The 18436-nt window shown below is 41.4% G+C and overlaps 2 protein-coding genes across 5 annotated transcripts in view; one reads left to right on the top strand and one right to left on the bottom strand.

Moving 5' to 3' along the window:
- The first annotated feature begins 1519 nt into the window (after positions 1–1519).
- tacc3 (transforming, acidic coiled-coil containing protein 3) lies at positions 1520–7573 on the top strand. Of its 2 annotated transcripts, none has more exons than XM_082516070.1 (17): positions 1520–1647; positions 2864–3020; positions 3353–3471; positions 3557–3594; positions 3710–4820; positions 4930–4972; positions 5066–5210; positions 5320–5378; positions 5459–5589; positions 5717–5801; positions 5900–6025; positions 6430–6497; positions 6586–6629; positions 6723–6883; positions 6996–7102; positions 7180–7300; positions 7383–7573. In XM_082516070.1, the coding sequence occupies exons 2-17, from the start codon at positions 2865–2867 to the stop codon at positions 7446–7448; spliced, it is 2580 nt and encodes an 859-aa protein (XP_082372196.1). In that variant the 5' UTR covers positions 1520–1647; position 2864; the 3' UTR covers positions 7449–7573. The 2 variants fall into 2 exon arrangements, with proteins under 2 accessions (XP_082372196.1, XP_082372195.1); XM_082516069.1 differs by having other exon boundaries at positions 1521–1647; positions 2864–3026.
- Positions 7574–8949: 1376 nt separating this feature from the next.
- LOC309695428 (fibroblast growth factor receptor-like 1) overlaps positions 8950–18436 on the bottom strand; it is a 33254-nt gene continuing 23767 nt past the window's right edge. For all 3 annotated transcript variants that reach the window (XM_082516071.1, XM_082516072.1, XM_082516073.1), the window contains 4 exons: positions 13525–13593; positions 11487–11771; positions 10484–10837; positions 8950–10028 (listed from right to left, as the gene is read on the bottom strand). In XM_082516071.1, coding sequence (XP_082372197.1) covers positions 9589–10028; positions 10484–10837; positions 11487–11771; positions 13525–13593 — 1148 coding nt within the window. In that variant the 3' untranslated portion in view covers positions 8950–9588. The remainder of the gene's footprint in view (positions 10029–10483; positions 10838–11486; positions 11772–13524; positions 13594–18436) is intronic.

Raw genomic sequence — 18436 nt, 5'->3', positions numbered from 1 at the left:
CTTGTTTTGTTTAGGTGAGTGAGTATTTCCAGCAGATCCCAGGAACGACATCCCGAAATCTCTTTCTTAACCCTGTAATATGTAGGGACTTTGTTACTATCAGTCTTTCAAGAAAACAAAATGTCAATTGTAACAGTTTCATAGGCATAACCTTTTATTTTTTGCATCAGTAAGGAGATACCAAAAGAATTATTAGCCGAAAAGCATATCTTGGTATGGTGTGAAGTGTGCCCCTGATAATCTGAGACAACTGGATAAGTGGAGAACAGAAGAAGTGACAAGACTGAAAAACTGTCCACAGCAAATGAACAGTATCTGAAAGTTATGTCCTTAAGAAATAGGACAAATCTAATAAAGACCTGACATAGGACCTGCGAGACACATCTGGCCCTTCAGTTGATTCATCAACTGTTCACCGAAGCCTTGTCAGAAATAGATTTTTGACAACCATATTTCCACTGACACTGACTGAAAATCAGTAGCAGCAAGTCTTATGGACTGATGGATCCAAATGTGAAATGTCTGGTTAAAACTGTCAGTATAGAGAGGTATGAAAAAGGTCCAACAGTGTTTGTCTTCAGACATCTGTAAAACACAGTAGAGGATTTGTCATGGTTTGAGGCTGCATTTCAGTCGGGGGTGTTGGGGACTTTGTCAAAAGAAAGAGCCAAGATCCAAAGAAGATCTTTGAATGTCTTTTTTTAACCTCATATACTGCAGTTCTTTGTATGTTTTTACATGTTTCAATAAATCACTGCACCTATATATTAAAAGAGGGGGAGGAGGTCAAGACTTTTCAACAATACTGTAGGTAATGTCAATAAACTACCTCTTAAAAGTTCCGGGTGACAATAGGCTAATAATACAAGTTTAAATACACAAATCAAAATGCACAATGCTTATGTAGGTAAAGAGTTCAAAACTAAAGAAGACTAAAGACACCCGATTAAGAAATTTTCAAGCATAATACTAACAGCCTGAAGGCAGAAATTAGAATGATAATTTAAAAAATCAGAATAAAACAAAAACAACCAAAAAAGATAAATGATGAAAGAAATTATTGGACATAAACAATGTCATTTGGATCACGTTAGACTAATGATGCAGACGCTCAAGTAGCTGTGTCGTTTGATGAAGTAGATTATTGATAGATAAGTAACAGACAGAAAACCTACTTCACCTACGGGATAGTCTAATAACAGAAAATAAAAACAAAAATAAACTAATCCCTTTCTAATGTAGTAAAGTAATTCAAAATCCAGAACTGTAACACAAAACCTTATCGTATTTTTTTTCTTTAAATATATGTTGTTGTTTTTATCACGCTGTGTAGTAGTTTTGGTTTAAGGAGTGTGTAACATTTTATTTTAGAGCACATTACCTTGCCACTCCTGTCATCTTTAAAGCTGACTCGAGTGCGCAGTCACCAAAATACATCACATCCGTTCTTTCACGGATTGGCTGCTTAACCGGGAAGTGCGTTCCCTTTGAACGCTTCCCCCGATCTAATTGGTGAGTTTCACGGCTTTTAAAATCCAAACGGTTGTCACCCAAACAAGGCGAGGGTTTTTCAAAAACGACTTTGTTTCTTATCGTCACTGTATAGACGAAGACCCGGTTTCTCTCAGCACCATATGTTTTATTGAGGTAAGTGGTAGATACACGGGATTACAGTTTAGTATGTTATTTCTGGCAATGTTTGGTATTTTAAGATGTGATGTTGAGATTTTATTTTCTTCGACTTTCCGTTAACTAAAGTGTACCGGTTAGCTAGCAAAGGTGCTATTGTCACTTTACTGTTGACGTTAACTATATCAGTGCTAGTGTGTACAGGGTGTCGAAAGTTGAATTAGCTTTAATGAAAAATTTGGTAAAATTGAGTAGGGAGTAGATGTCTGTTTGTTGTAACCTAACCACATCGTGGCTTGTACTCTGCGGTTTATGTGCATTGTTGTTCTCTTACTAATAACTAACGGTTGAATGAAACACTGCTCTCCTGGCATCCATCAGAGACAGTGGGGGGGTTTATCTACCGCTTCAGTGCCAGCAAACGGCTGTCTTGTACAGCCATTAAGACACCAGGGAAGGTTAGTTCGCTATCCATTATTTGTAACCAGGTTTGTAAACTTAGGCATGCTAACCTTTGGCTACAAGAAATCACGTGTTGCTGCTTGGTCATATATGCGATTCATGTAGTTTAACCAGTTAAAATAACTTGGAAGACTCATTCCTCCCAATAATGCTTCATTCATCTAGGGCTTAATACGTGACTTAGACAGCATTAAGTCTAAAGACTAAAAGCCAAGGCTTAGATAAATATTTATATACCAGGATTTATCAAAATTGGCGGATAAATATTTAGGATTTTATTTTAAACTGATAATGCTATATTATCTAAAAGCATTATTTTTGTTACCAAGTTGTTGACATTGACTGCCATTTGAGTGTGGAAAAAATAAACTCTTCAAGACCATCTGGTGGCCAAACCATGCAACTGCTGCAGCGCTAATTCTACCTAAAATATTTTGTTGTGCACAAATGCACAAAACAAATGTAGTAAAGTGGTGGGATCAAAGGCAAACGGTAGCCTTACTGCAAACCACCCGGAGAGAGGAGTTCAAATGAGTTCTAAGAACTTCACCAGGAGAAGTACCGACTCAATATATCTGCCTTGGTTCTTGTGTAAATCTTACATTATTTTTCTCTCTTGCTCTCCACCCACACTGAGTAAACTGTAACCAGAAGAGTGCCTTATCAACTGGTTGCAGCTTTAAGACTGACGCCTCCTTCAGCGGTGAGGGTTAGAGGTCCCAGTACAGTCGCATAACAGTCTTTTCCTCTATTTTTTTTTTTTTTTTTACAGGATGAGCTCTGTTGATGTTAATGATGAAAATCGTGGGGTCTGCCCAGGAGGAAAGCACAACTCTCCTAACGACATATTTGCCCTGGATCAGCCGACTGGAAGGCCCTCCATCCTACGTCAGACAGAAAACCTGCCCAGCAAGACTGTACCAAAGGGGGTAAAAGTAAAAAAACAAAAAACAACTTTCATCCCATTCCATTGTATAGTCACAAGGCAGTGTAGCCCTGGGCAGAAAGCTAATGCTAATGACTGTCTTTCACTCTTTGACTATGATGAAAAATTATTTACTTTTGGTACTATATGAACTCTGACCTCAGCCTGTTTGTCTCTAACCAGTGTTAACAGAATTTTAATAAGATGGACAAGAAAACCTATATGAAGAAAAAGAAAAGCAGTTATTTGTAGACAAAAGGTTTTTCAAGGCTCAAAACCAGGCCTTTTGGGGGCAGCTGGCTACTTCTGACTACTGACTAAATAATTTTTGTGTAGGTTTGTTTTCAGACTCCAAGAAGAGACCCTGTGACTAAAAGAATTCTGTCTCCCAACAAGTCTGTCAATTTGCTGAGTGTTGACGAGAATACGAAAGTTATGGATTTGGATAAATCAAAGTAAGTAAATGAGTGTCATTCACCAGTATGCCTTCATTGAACAAAGTGTTGCATTTAGGTAACTTATCATGTTTTGGTTTTGTAGTACTTTGCCACAGGAAGCCACTGAGCAACTCAAAGAAGGTAATTTATTTATTTATTTTTAAACTTGTAAGTTATGAGCTCTTTATGTATTTTCCCTCTACCACTGCTGAGAGATTAGCAGATACCTTCATTACTTTTTTCTTTCCCCCTGCAGAAGTGTCATCTTATCCCGATGACAACATGCCAATACAAAGCAGAGGTGGCTATATGCTGGATTTTGGAAACCTTGATGACTTCAATCCATTTCAGGGGTCTAACAATATGGCTCTCTCACCTATGAGGCCTGCTGTTGAAAACCCCCCTGCAGATCATAGCAAGTCTGAAAACACACCGCCAGTGAACATCGTGGAGGAGCCTATCAAAATGGAGTCTGCACTAGATGAGACCCTTCCATTCAGCGCGTCTGTAGAAAACTCACTCGCTGATCTTTCTGCCGATATCTGCTCCACGGAGAGCAGTGTGGTTATAGTGAAGGTTCCAGTGGTTGAGGAAGACAATTCATGGCCTGCGACACCTGATGAAAAACGGCTTGGTGTTGCGTCTTCAAGCACAGATCAAGAGAAGTCGTCCAGCAGTTTTGCAGAAGATGCTCCACTCTCAGCAAAAGGTTCTTATAACTTCGATTTTGACAACCTTGACGCAGTCAATCCTTTCCAGACTGGTGGCTCTAAAATTCCAAATTCACCTGTCCTTGGGCGAAAGGTGTCAAATGAAGATGCACTTGCAGAGGAAAGCAAACAATCTGTTGTTGAGGTGGCCCAAGAATTGCCTGTTCAGCACGAGGTGAAGCATGACGCTACAGTGGATCTGATATCTGCCGACACAGCAAAACCCCCTCCTGCTGAATCCCAGCCGGCTGATGACCCAGTCAAGGAAGGCCCAACCAAGAACGGGCCTGTCAAACTTGAATTCAATTTTGATGATGGTGCTGAAGTCAAACGGAAACCGCCACCTAAGAAATTTGGCAAAAGGCCAACTGGTGTAAGACCTAAAGAGCCAAAGCAGGTGTCTGATGTCAAACCACCAAAAGAAGCTGAAGTGAAGCCTGAAGTCAGTTATGGTGATGCTGATGCTTTACAGCCTAAAAGTTCTTACTCGTTTGACTTTGAAAAGTTTGACGACCCAAACTTTAATCCTTTTGGCACAAAAACGGCCATAAACAACTCCCCCGTGTGCAGCAGGAAATCCAGCCCAGAACCAGTAGAAACCGCAGTTCAGGAGCAAACTGATGTCCCTGTGACAAAGGAGGCTGAACCGCCAGCACGGTAAGAGAAAGTAAAGGCTTAGTATCGTTATTATTAGCAGCAGATGCTTCACTTACCAGTAGTGCCATGTTTCACTGTAGATTCACTCTAAAAGTTTTCATCTTCTCAGTGCTGAAGACAGTTTGCCAGCTCCTGAACCAAACCATGTACAGGTAAGTTGGAGGAATGTACTTTGATGCAACTCTCAATATATTGTGTATGTGTGGGTTGTTTTTAACAAACATCTGTTTATTATGGAATGACAGGTTGCAGATAACAAGGTTGTCTCTGACCTTGACACCAAACAACCAGTGCAGAATCTCCCTGAGTCCTCTGAACCCTCTCAGCCTGAGCAGAAGGCACAAGCTGGCATGCTAGACTTCAATGACGAGTTTGTTCCTGGAGCAATGTGTGAGTAATTGTTGGCTTCAGCTCTGTTTGAACCAAACCGTGCTTTTGTTCAATCCTTAGCAGTAATGGAAAGCTCTTACTGCTTTTAACCCACGATCTTTATCTCCAGTCATGACCAGTGACTTTGATGGACAGATTGACTACCTCGAACAGTTTGGGTCCAGCAGTGTAAGTGCTTTCTTTATCTTTGCTAAATGACTAAATCCTCAACCACAAGGTTCAAAGTGTTTACATTTTCTTATCAATAGTTCAAGGAGTCCGCACTGAGGAAACAGTCCTTGTACCTAAAATTTGATCCCCTCCTGAGGGAGAGCCCAAAGAAGTCTGCAGGCCCGGGTGCTCAGATTCAAGCCCCCCCCCCTGCTGCCCCTGTTTTACGGTACGGTGTAGTTCTGTTGTGCTGCTGCTCTCACTGGACATTAGAGCCGAATTTGATCGGCTTTTGATTTTCTGTAAAATAAATTTATCGGAAGGGAAACCTCTTCACTTTGTTCTGTTTAATTCAGGCTTGAAACACCACAGACTGCAGATAAAGTGGCAAATGGTCCACAAAAAGATGATTTCAGACTGCTTGACGATGCAGCAGCATCGGTGAGTCTCTTGTACTCTGTCCGCTGGACCGGTAATTTCTCGTCGCCTTTGTTATTTCTGCTAACTTTGTTGAAATCTTCTCCACTTATGTCATCTAGACTCCAGTCCTTGAGAGCTTTGTCCCTCCTTTCCCGCAGCCAGCAAACAGCGAAGATGCTATCATCGAAGTGCTGAAGTACAGTCAGAAAGACTTGGATGCAGCAATCGCCAAAGTGCAGGCAGAAGTAGGTTGTCTGGCTTTTCACATCCATACAGCATTTGAACACAAAAACATCCACATTAAATTATGATACTTATTTATTTATTTTAAAATAATCAGGTTTAGCCACACTTTAAACACAAAGATCAAAATTTGTATCTACATGTAGCAGCCAATCAGAAGGTTAAAAGTAAAATGGCACTAAAGTAAAAAGGCCAGAAAAGATCAATGGGATTATTTTGAATTGTGGTTTATGCAAAGCTCCTCTGGATCCAAAGAATAAATGCTTGGCATTGAAGTTGAGCGTAATTTTTATTTTTAAAAAAAAAAAAATTAAAAAAAAAAAAATTGAGTAATGGGTTTTCTAGATGATGGGCACCATTCTTAGTCTCAAGGAAAAAATAAAGTGTACATTTCTCTCTCATATAGGGTAAAGAAAAAGAGGACCAGTGGAGTATGAAGAACAGTAAGCTGCTTGATAATGAGCAAGAAATGAGGTGAGCTGTGCATCATATTAAAATTTCTTGTTGTTTTTATATAAAATCAATTTTGAAGATCTTTGACCACATTTTGTCTCCGTCATAGGAAAATAGTAGCTGAATTTGAGCTCATGATCACAAAGATGATGGGTAAGTTATATGTACATGTTGCGCTCATCAGAAGGGTTAATGTGTGGGGTATTTTGTCAAACATTTAATTTAAAATTTCCTGCCACTGGTCAGCTGATCAAGAGAAGGAGAGGGAGGTGGCCCAGGCGAAGCTCAATGCGGCTCTGTTGGAGAAGGAGCAACTATGCAGCGACCTGAACGCTATGGAGAGATCTTTAGGCGAGCTCTTCAAGAGGCTGGAGAAGTACAAGGACATTATAGAGGGTTACAAAAAGGTCAGCTCATGGAAGCCAGACAAATGTTTGCTATAATTTCAAATTATTATTATTATTTTTTTTTTAATGTTAAGGTTTAAATGTTGAAATATTTTCTGCATCCTCTACCCAGAATGAAGAGACTCTGAAGTCTTGTGCACAGGACTACTTGGCAAGGATCAAAAAGGAGGAGCAGCGCTATCAAACACTTAAAGCTCACGCCGAGGAGAAAATTAGCCAGTAAGAAACTCTGGCCTTTTATGTTGAAGCATCAGGAGACTTGCGTTGACTAACTTGAATTTAATTCTCACCATCAGTGCAAATGAAGGAATAGCTGAGGTGCGATCCAAATACAAGGCTGAGGTATCTGCACTTCAAGCACAGCTGCGCAGAGAGCAGCTGAAAGTGCAGTCACTGGAGAAGAGCTTGGACCAGAAGGCAAGTCGGCATGTTGTTTTTCATGAATTTGCAGCAGTATTATCACTTTTCTTCTCATTTCTAAATTCTTATCTTGTTACAGGAGAAAGAGGCAGAGGAGCTCACCAAACTTTGTGATGAACTCATATCCAATGTGCAAAAGGGCTGAACTTGGTTTTAAATGCTGTTTGCTTCTGTTCTTTATCTTCATGTCCAGAGTGTCTTCTTGTGTGGTGAACTGTTTGTCTCTTTCAATGTTATACTGTAAAAAGGTTAATAAAAAGGATTTATTGATCTGGTGATCATTCTTGCATCAATCTTTAGTTTTGCTTGTATGCTATACCCAGGGATTCCCAAACTGTGGGCAGGTGAGGTACTGCATGTAGCCTGCAGTTATAACAGAATTTATTTTATTTATTTTTTTTTTCATAAAACAATTTTTCAAGGTAAATCACTTTGGAGTGAGCAGTTAAGACTGGGTAGACCCCATGGGATTTTCTTGATGTTCTAAGTGGATTGTGGCACTTCTGACTTTAGCAATGGCTGATATACAGGACCCTGACCACTAGAGGGCAGTGCATGCTCTCATAATTTAACCTTCTCAGCTGGATTTTGTATTCTAAGCGTTATTTATGGACACGACAATACCACAGCTTTTTGACTCAGAGAAACACACCTGCTTTAAAAACAGGCAGCTCAGTGTACTCGGCCATCATCTGTCTGGAGCCAAAGCTCATCTCCATCCTGCCATACTTGCAACAAAACAAGAGCTCACTTGATACAATGCTCCCCTTCTTTCCTGAGTAATCACAGGGTCCCGTCACATCACTCCCACAGCAGGACAATGCACTTCCTAAATGGTGAAAGGAAATCCTACCTAGATTGGAGTTGAATGAGTAGATGGTGGTGGTGCAGACTAGAGAGGGGGGAGGAGAGGGTCAATTCACTTAAATGAGAAAAGATGCTGGTTGTTTGGTGTAGTCTTGCAGGGGCCATCACTCATCTATAAAGCAACTGTGAGACTGCTCTTGTGTCTGTACAGTATCTATTCATTCATCCCAGCACGTTCTGCCCCTCTGTGGGCATGCCCTCTGTGTCACCCTCGACGGACACTTCAACCCACTCAAAGGAAGAAAGCTGACCTGCGTGCCCTGACGGTTTCATGAAAGGTACACCTTCATCACAGTGCACACTGCAGCTTTTAACTAATACCCAAAATCCACTAATCTTCAGGAAGAATGCATCTGTTTTTGTTTCTGGTCATTTAATCAAACTATCAAACCTTCAAACTTTTTTTTTTAAACCTTAGAGTACATCAAATAAGATTGTCAAATACAACCAATTACATACAAAAAATACCTAAATATTGGCATGAAGTAAATGTGAATAAACTGAGTGACAATATTCAAATATGTACTATACACAACAACGTAATAACATTACATAGATATGCAAAACGCTTTACTCTGAAAAATAAACCTTTGATACATTTTTTAGCAAAATAAATTAAATAGTCATCAGTTTGATTATAAATGACTACAGCTTCATGAACTGTGGGTGGAAAAGGTTGATGTCAAAAAGACTCATCTTCTCTTGTTTGTCAACATACTACTGACTACAGATGGGAAGCTACCACAAAAAAGGTTAAAAAATGATAATGTAGACCAACACAGTTGACATGGCAATGTAATTATTCCACTCTGTGAAAGACAATAAACATTTATCAGTCTATTCTATATCACTTTTGACAGAAGTCAGGGATGGAAAAAGGTAACATAAAGGATAGTGGTCAGCATTCCCAGCATAATGCATCTTTAACAAACAAAAGGACAACCTGAGTAGGAGCGTAAAACCAGCCCTTTTGTAAGTCTTGAGTACCATTTTCATCTGTGCGCTCCAACAGCTGAGCATGTGAAAGATAAAGACCAACTTTCACTTGAGAAAATGGAAAATTCATCTGATGAGGAAGACCTTTCAGCTGGTCCTAATAGCTGCTATTAATCTCACACTCTTAAAAAATAAAATAAAAACATCCCCGTCCTTTTTAGTAAGTGCCCGCCAAGGATTGATCCATTTGTAGTGGTGTGAGAATCTGACAGGTATAAAAAAAAAAGAGCAACAAATATGGAAGTTTTTATGTAATAACAAAAGGTGTGTATCACTGGCCACTGTTTTTCCACACATTGTACACTTTTCCAACAATCTCCATTTTAAAAAATTAATGCCAGGTGAGTGTCACTCCAGAGTTCCTGTTCAGTCCGCAGCTTAATGTCCGCAGCTTAGAGGAGAGTATTTGGGAATATTTGGCACTAACACTGAAAATGAATGTGTTGATGCTGATGTACTTTCCCATCCACGTGGGAGTGAGTGTGTGTGTGAATGTCTGTGTAGATTTTGGGGTAGATTTTAGCGGGAATTGTTGGTCCTCCCTGGCCGAGGAGGAGCTGCTGCTGCTGCGCGAGGTACTCCTCATAGTTCATGGATGTCACACAGTCTTTCTCGGGGCTGGAGGAGCTGGACGAGGGAGCCGCGCAGCCCCTGTCCCGCTCCCGGTGCGGCAGCCGGTGAGAGCTCTGCAGTACCTGCGCGGCCGGGGAGCTGGGAGGAGGACAGTGTTTTCTGCTTTGGCAGAACCACAGCAGCACTGTGCCAAAGATGAACACTATTACTGCAGGGATGCCAATGATGACAGGCCAGGGGAGGGAGCTGGAGGCTTGCGGAAACATCGGTGTTATGTGAGGCTTAGTGTCTGTAAAAGAAAATGAGATTCCAGCTTTTAAATGTTTCCATACTCTGTTGTCTGCCAGCAAACTAACAGTTGTAGTTTTATTATCACATTACTTGTTGTTATTCATCGCTGAATATGGGTTGCTGAGAAAACATATGTTTGATTTAAAATCATAAAACAGAACAAGAGAGGAAAAGGCATGAATTAAAGTTTAAAAATGCTACATTTTTACTGAATGATTAATAATTAATTGATGGGAAAAATAGCCTAATTAGTTCAAAACATACTGATGCCTCCAAAGGTACCTTTTCCTGATTTATGCATGCATATACTATTTGCACTAATGCAGATACATAAAGAAAAAAAACAACATTTTTGTATATGTAATTCGATTGATAGGTTGATAGCACTGGGCTTTATCCAAGCTTTTCTACAGTTTACTGTAACACTGCAGACAGACATTCCTCGAGCCTCACCTGGCAGCACACTGAGGAAGGCACTGCGGAAGCTGTAGCCCATGGTGTTGGCGCCTAAGCAGATGTACATGCCGGCGTCGTCCTCCTTGGCGCGGCTAATGAGCAGCTTGTTGAGGTAGGAGCCGTCGGGCCTCGACCACACCTCACCCGTGGGGAGCACCACAAACCTATGGTCCCCCACCTCGATCGTGGAGTTGTAGCGGCTCTCCTCGTTGGTCTCCACGCGTTTGAGCCACTGAATGACCGGCTTAACGTCGCTCCTCACTTTGCACTGGAAGGACGTGGTGCCGCCGTAGTCTACCGTTGTGTTGACCGGGTGGGTGCCTGTCAGGACAGGTTTGGAGTTTGTCCTCTCTGAGTGAACATACAGAGAAAAACAAAACAAAACCCAACTTGTCAAGATGCACACAGACATCTTTTGACATGACAGCCCCTCTGCGGACAGAGGAGGTCTTAGTCCTCCACGCTGTTATTACCCTCAGGCTTAGAACTTATAATTGACATTGAGGGAAGAATACCACATGTAACACAAGAAGTATGTGTGATTAGTTTCCTCTCTTTCTTTGCTCCTGGTTGTACAGCACACATTTCTCATGGGAAAAGGGGGGGGGGCAGTGGGTCTGGCAGACAGCTGGGCTTTAATCAGCTCCAGATTGGGTGGATGGTCTCTAAGCTGAGCTCTCTCCCCTCTGTACAAACACCAAGGCACAAGCCCCCACTCTCAAACTTGCGTTCTTAGTATTCTTCTCATATACATGATTACACATTCATCCATGCAGGAAGAATATGGATACGGCATGTTTTTCCTTGGTCATAATCAGACCTGAAACAGTGATTAGGCTGTCTGAATTTCCTGCGGCGATGTACATAAAATCACAAACATGAGACGCACAAACAGCAGTAACCATTTAAAATAATTTGCTCGGCCTCATCTGTTAGCCCTAATAATTCCAGGTGAGCGTGCTCGGTATGTGTACAGCTCAGCTCTCTGCGGGATACTCACGTATGACCTCAACTTTGTACGTGGCGTTGATCTCCCCGGCACAATTGGAGACCCTGCAGGTGTATTTGCCGCTGTGCTCTGGCATCAGATTCTTCAGACTCAGAGTCCACTTCTTCTGACGGCCCTCGCCGACCTCCTGCTCCGTCAGCGGCCGGTCGTCCTTCAGCCACACGATGTCCGGTCGAGGGTTTCCACTGGCTGCGCACTTGAGCCGCACTGAGCTGCCCACTGGGCGAGCTATCACTCTCTTCCTCATCTTTGTAGGTTGAGTGAAGCGGGGACGCACTTTGGAGGAAAGTACAAGCTGGTTACTTTGAGTAGATAGTATAATTTACCTTTTTTCTACATTTCTCAAGTGAGGTTTTATGTTTCTATTGATATCTATAGAGTTTCTAAAAAATTTCCTTATTTCCTGACCTACACATACTTTTATGATGGTGGAAGTTTGTATTAACCCTCAGAGGTCTGGAGGAATGACTCTGACTCCTAACCCTGTGCTATATGAATATGTAGTATTTGCTCTTTTTTAAAAATTATTCTCCCGAGTCTTAGTCAGTCAAAAGTAAAATAATAATAATAATAATTCTAACCAACATGCATCAAAAACTATAAAGATATTTAACAAAAAAGGACTTTTTTTCTTGTCTCCAAGAAGGACAGTGTTCAGGGCTGGGGTTCTTGGTCATTACTGATGACTTAGACTTAGACAAACATGTAAGTAATCCCTGTGAGCCAAAGGTTGAGGCTTCAGACTGCTTACTTTTAGTCAGTTTTTTAGTCAGTGAGAGTAGATTTCCTGCGTGCTCGGGCACACAGTTCTGGCTGTGATCACAGGAGAGTCTCTTAATGAGCGACAGCTAATCAAAAGATATTTAGTAAAGGGGGATAAAGCAAAAATAACCAATTTAGGAAAGTGAATAAATTGAGGAGCTTCTTTACATTTTGCTGGGAAAATATGTATTGACACGTGCAAAACTTACATGGAAAAACAGCATATAAGACAAAAACAGCAAAAAACGGCTTTCTTGTAATTTCTTTAAGTCAGGAATAGTTCTCCAGGCTTTCCGAAGGAAATTCAAAGCTCTTCTTTGGAAGATGGATGCCTTTTGTTCTGTTCTCTGTCAGTGAAGGCCAGCTCATGACTGATAGTGTTCCACAGTGTATTATTTTCTATCTAAGTATAGTTTTACTGCGCTGCAAGTGTGCTTGGGATCAATGTCATGCTGAAAAATGAAGCCTTTCGGATGCTTTCCAGATAGTATTGCATGGGGGATCAAAATCTGCCAACACTTTTCTGTGTTCGTAATTCCAACAATTTTGACACGATCCCCAACACCATTGACTGAAGTGCAGCCCCACACCATGACAGAGCCTCCACCATGTTATACAGGCTGAACTCACGGTTGCACCAATGATGTTTTGAACCAAAAAAATTCAAATAATCAACAAGACCTGCCCACCATTCAAGGCTTTCAGCTAATGAGTTTTTAGGAATTACCTTGTTGGTTCAAAACTACAATTTTACGGCCATCAAAATGTGTTTGTCATTTTTTGCTAATTCAAATAAAGAAATGGAAACAAATGATATGTTTTTGCAATAGTCTACTAGTAACAAAGGACGATTTAAAATTGTAACTTTTTTTTTTGCTGTGCTGTCTGTTATGTGTGGACACAGCACTGGTTCATCCCTTGAGTTAGGTACATTTTTATGATCAGATGATTCATAGGCCAGTGGTGAGTGGTCCAGCAAAAACTGGTCACGTAGAAGGAGAAAAACTCTGCATCAGCTCCTGAAAGCCTGGAAAACTGTTGCCCAAGACCACGTTAAACACTTACAAGAAAGTCTGACTCCTTGGAAGAGAAATCTAAAGAAATGAGGGGTGGCTCAAGATTTTTGCACAGTGACTATTACACATAGGTTTGCCCACAGCTGTAAAAGTAAATATGACTTGCAGTACATGCAATAAAGCATTCAAAACAACTCAATTAGTCCTTGAATTTCCAGCTGCAAAGTCGAGAGCATGCACAGAAGTCTTACCAAATTTTTCACCACCAAGCTCGGCTCCATCCGGTGCCCTCAATCCAGTTTTATCAGAACCCGAATCATCTGTTAACACAGCAGAAAAACACAAATAAGTCAACAAAAGGCTGAGTGAGACATTAAGGTCCTCACTACAGTATAGAAGAATCTGAATAAGTAACAATTATTGCACATTTACTGTTTTGGGTGCATGAATACAACATCCGGTACACACTGACATTTCAGATGACAGGCTCATTTTAAATCCTTCCATTACAATCCCCCTCTTCTGTTCTGTTATAGTCATTTTGCAGTAGCGGTGACCGGATACAAAAACAAGGCAAGAAAACTGTTCCTGGCTCTCACCAATTCAATTCAGCATTTATCGACAGGCTCTTCTGAGAGTGTTGCATGCTCAGGTCATACTGTGCAGCGTTTGGAAGTAATATGACCAGTTTATATAAGCTCGCTTCCAGGAGACAGCTGTGGAGTTTATGTCATTGGCTGACATCATACAGCTGAGCTGAGACAGGGGCTTAGAGGAAATATAATGAGTGAAACCTAATCGATGAGTTTGTAATGCGTATTCACTTTTCGAGTTAAGCAGTGATGAATTAATGAAGCAGATCAAGTTTCTTGCCAATATTTACCAATGAGTGCCGATGGACATTAAGCAGGTTATTATTGAAGAAGTGTTTCAATTGAATGATTTATTTTTGCGATATTAATGAGGTGCAATTGCACAAAACATCCTCACGTTAAAAAACGAAAAAAGAAACCAGCGTATGTGTAGCATTTTGGGAAAAAAGGATTATTTTTTTGTCATTTAGCAGCACCTCCATTTAACAGTATGTTTTAACAGCGATCCCATAGGAAAATCTCCCAGCCAGTTTATTACCTTCTAAGACTCGTTTTGATTCCCGTTTCAGGGCAGCCTCACGTTGGGATTTTTTTTCAGATGCAGTTTGGCACACTCGATTCCCTCTCAGGGTTTGATTGGGTCAGGTAAAGAGACCAGATGTGACTTCTAACCTCCTCATTCTGCCTCCCTCTGAGTCCCCCCGAAACCCTCAAAGCTCTCTGGGGTTCTCTGGGTACAAACCCTCCTTTGTTTGTCCCCTGCAGCACCAAGCCCAGCCATGATGTCATGGCTATTTGAAGGGGTTTAACTGGCCAACTATAATAACCCATTCCTTTAAAAAACAGCCTCCAGTGGAAGAAATATTTCTCTGTTGCTCACTCGGACTCTCCACATTCCTCCTGGTTCCTGAACCTCCCAATCCAAACAGAACATGGTCCCACACTGCCGGGGTTTTCTTTCTGACTTTTTTCTCTTTAATCTATTTCCTCTCTACTTTTTGGCAATTTCAGGGAACAATGGTGCCCTTTATAAGTCTGTCCTGTTAAAGCTATCCCTTGCCACTATTGTCCTTGCACAATGTTGGCTCACTGGACTGCAGACAGGGGTGATGTAGGACATCTCCTGGCTGCCATATGAAGGTTATTTTTGGAAATCTGAAAAATAAAATCAGTAAAGGAGAAGTGCTTAAGAAGCCTCCTCTATAAATGAGCATTTTTGTGTCCAGGAAGGTTAGTAAAAGCTGTTACACACTATGGAATCAGTGCTCTCTGTGTGAAGTCACAAATTCTTCACGCAAATGGGACAGTGCTCCAGTGAGACTCAGACTAAGCTGGCTAAAATACAGTCAATCTTTTTCCACACAGCTCCCATTCATTCATGATCTAGCTACAGTGTTTGGGGTCTGACGCCATTCCCTCCCACTTCATTCACAAATCCAGCCGCAGGAAACAGGTCACGATACACTGGCCTCCTGTGCCAGCTGAACCACAGGAAAAGGCCTGGATGATTTGGGGTCACAATGAGCTCCAGATGTTGTTGGGGACACTAATGTCCAGGGAAAGTTATGCTCAGTGGCCTTGCATCACACTCTGGAAATCTCCAAACAGCTCTCACATGTGATCAGTGAGACACATGGCAGTTTATCCAGCCTGACAACATCTCTAGAGAGAGGAGAAAAATGAACAATGCGAGCCAACATTTTCACCCTAAAATAAGGAGCGCTAATCCTGTAATATTTAATCTGCACAGACATAAACATTAACATGCAATCCTCTAAATGCTAATCAGACAATCCCATATTAATCCTCGTGAAGCCTTGCTGTAGCCCGAGCAGCTGAGGATGAGACTGCTGCATGCATCGGTCTATCCTGGCAGGGGTGCTAGGAGGTGATGGGGGCCAGTTGTCAGGAGACCACCCCAAACAGGGCCCAAACAGCCAGCTGGAGGGATTGAGGAGGCGCCATGTTGCACTGACTGACCAGATTCTTCAGATAGCTCTTGGGAGGACACGCTGTCCGCTGGCAGATGGGAAGAGGGATATCTCTCCAGCCTCAGTGGAACCCCCTCCACCCCGCCTCCACGGATCAGCCCGCAAAACCTCTCACTCTCGCACTTCCAGTCTCACTCCACAATCTTTATCTTACTGTTTTTCTTCTGCTTGGCCTCTCTGCCGGGTCCCAAGCGACGTCTTAGGAGTTATGCTCTCCATGCTGAACTTGAACAGCTGCCAGGATTTAGCTGACCCTCCTCCCCTGACCGGCACTATAACTGAATGCAGTTGCTCCTCTTAACATGTTCGCTCCAGTAAAAATAATACACGCACATGATGGATACTTCAGTTGTGCTTGGAGCCCGCTACCCCTCATTTACAGAATTTCAAATAAATAAACTATGTTCTCTGATCTCTCTAAGCACCATAATTTATCCCCTAAACACACACACACGGACAGCAGGTTTTACAGCATGCAGCTAAATTAAAAACCGTACACAATTAGGTGATTCAGTGTTACTGGAAAGTGTTGCTCATGATAATTGCAGACTATTTGGCTGTATTAATCTGACTTCAGTCCTGCAAGTATTTTGACAATGAGGCTCCCATAATCTTTGTGGCAACCCGAATGAAAATGCACCCCTGATGGAACAATTACCTATAAAAACAAACGCTGCGGCGATGGCCTGCCAGCGAGTAATGGGATGATAGACAAGAGAGCTGAAACAGAGGAGGGGGTGTTCTTGAGAAATGCAGAGTCCATTTGTTATGCACTCATTGCCACCAGCACCCGAGGATAAGTAGGAAATGGAACAAGCCAGTTCAGGATTAAGAGTCAGGCCAGAAAGTCTCCAGGTAACTCCATAAAGGGTCAACAGACTTCTGATAACAATCTCATGGAAATATGCTTCCAAGAAAGACTTAAGATTAAACTTGCAAAGGATTTTTTTTAAAGAAGTCTCAAAGAGGAGTAGGGCAATGCATGCTCTACTCAAAGCAATCTCTGATCTCAAAGGAATCAGTGCCAGCTTCATGCCAGCAACATCTAACTGTTCATTTGCCTTCTCACTCAGCGGAGCCACAACAGAAAGTCAAACCACACAAATTATCCTCAGGGAGAAAGTTATTTATCAGTGAGATTAATCGGTTAACTGTGTGTGAGAGTGTGTATGCCTGCGTGTCTTTATCTCCCAACTTTAAATCAATATTTAAATAAAAAATATAGCCCAAATAACCTCTGGCTCCACTCTGGATAAATACTTCATTTTCAAAAATCGGTCATCTCACATGTTCAAAGAAAACATCGGTCTGGAAAGTTTCGGAGCTCCTTTTTTCTTTTTCTTTTTAAATACTTATTTGGTTGTTTAGTTAAGCTTTTTCTCAACTTGGAAAGAGATCTAAAAATGTCACAACTAGTTTATATTTGTCAAGTTTCAATGAAAATGATAAAGTACAATCCCCTAAATAATACTCCTTGCTTTTTCACAAATCTTTAAGGAATACAAAAAGTACTTGATAATTGTTTTTTCTGAATTTCCAGACACAAACTGACAGAATTCCTGGAAGTGCAGGCTGGAAAGTTTCATAATAAATGTTTATTTACTAACAAAACAGTTTGAACATGCTGCGAAAAGACCTTTTCAACATAGACGATTCATTAAATTACTTGCCTAACTTACTTTAAGTAGTTAGATTACTCGGCAAACATGTTTCTGATTTCAGGGGAAAACCCGACACCCACATCCAAACATATAAGGACCCAACTACCTGCTTCCACTTTAACTCACAGTCCCAGGTCAGCTTCTGCTACAATTACTACATTTCAGTACTTGAACCTCAACTGGACCTCAAGCTTCTATCACTGCTTTCACCTACACATACATTCAATGGCCATTTTATTAGATACGTCTTGTTATTACTGGGTTAGAACCCCTTTTGCTTTCACGGCACAGATTCACAGAACAGTCCTCAGAGTTTTTGGTCCATGTTGACACAAAAGCATCACACAGCTGCTGCAGATTTGCCAGCTGCACATCCATGATGTGAATTTCATGTTTCACCCCTCCTAAAGGTGCTCTACTGGACTGAGATCTGGTGACTGAGGAGGCAATTTGAGTAGAGTGAACTTACTGTCATGTTCAAAAATTTTGAGATGATCTGAGGGCACAGGCACATTATCCTTCTGCAAGCACCCATTAAAGATGGATACTCTGTGGTCACAAAGGAATGGACATGGCCAGGAACAATACTGTCGATACAAGGCAGGGTGATGTCGTGCCTCCCATCTGAATGCATCTGAATACATTTTTCTAGTCTTATATAGTCCAATTTTGTGAGTTTGTCTGAATTTAGCATCAGTTTCCTGTTCTTAGCTGACAGGAGGGGCACCTGGTGTGCTCTTCTGCTACTCTTCTACATACTGTGGTTGAAACTAGTGGTTATTTGAACCGAAGCACTCTGGCCTCCGACAACAAGGCATGTCACATTTGTCTTCTTATGCTTCTTCTCTGTAAACCTTAGAGATGGTTTTGTGGAAAAATTCTAGTAGTGAAATTTCTGACAATATTACCTAATAAAGT

The sequence above is a fragment of the Aulonocara stuartgranti genome (genome assembly GCF_965226115.1).
Source record: "Aulonocara stuartgranti genome assembly, chromosome: 19".
NCBI lineage: Eukaryota > Metazoa > Chordata > Actinopteri > Cichliformes > Cichlidae > Aulonocara > Aulonocara stuartgranti.
The sequence above is the reverse complement of the archived record's forward strand: the minus strand, read 5'-3'. Positions and strand labels throughout refer to the sequence as shown.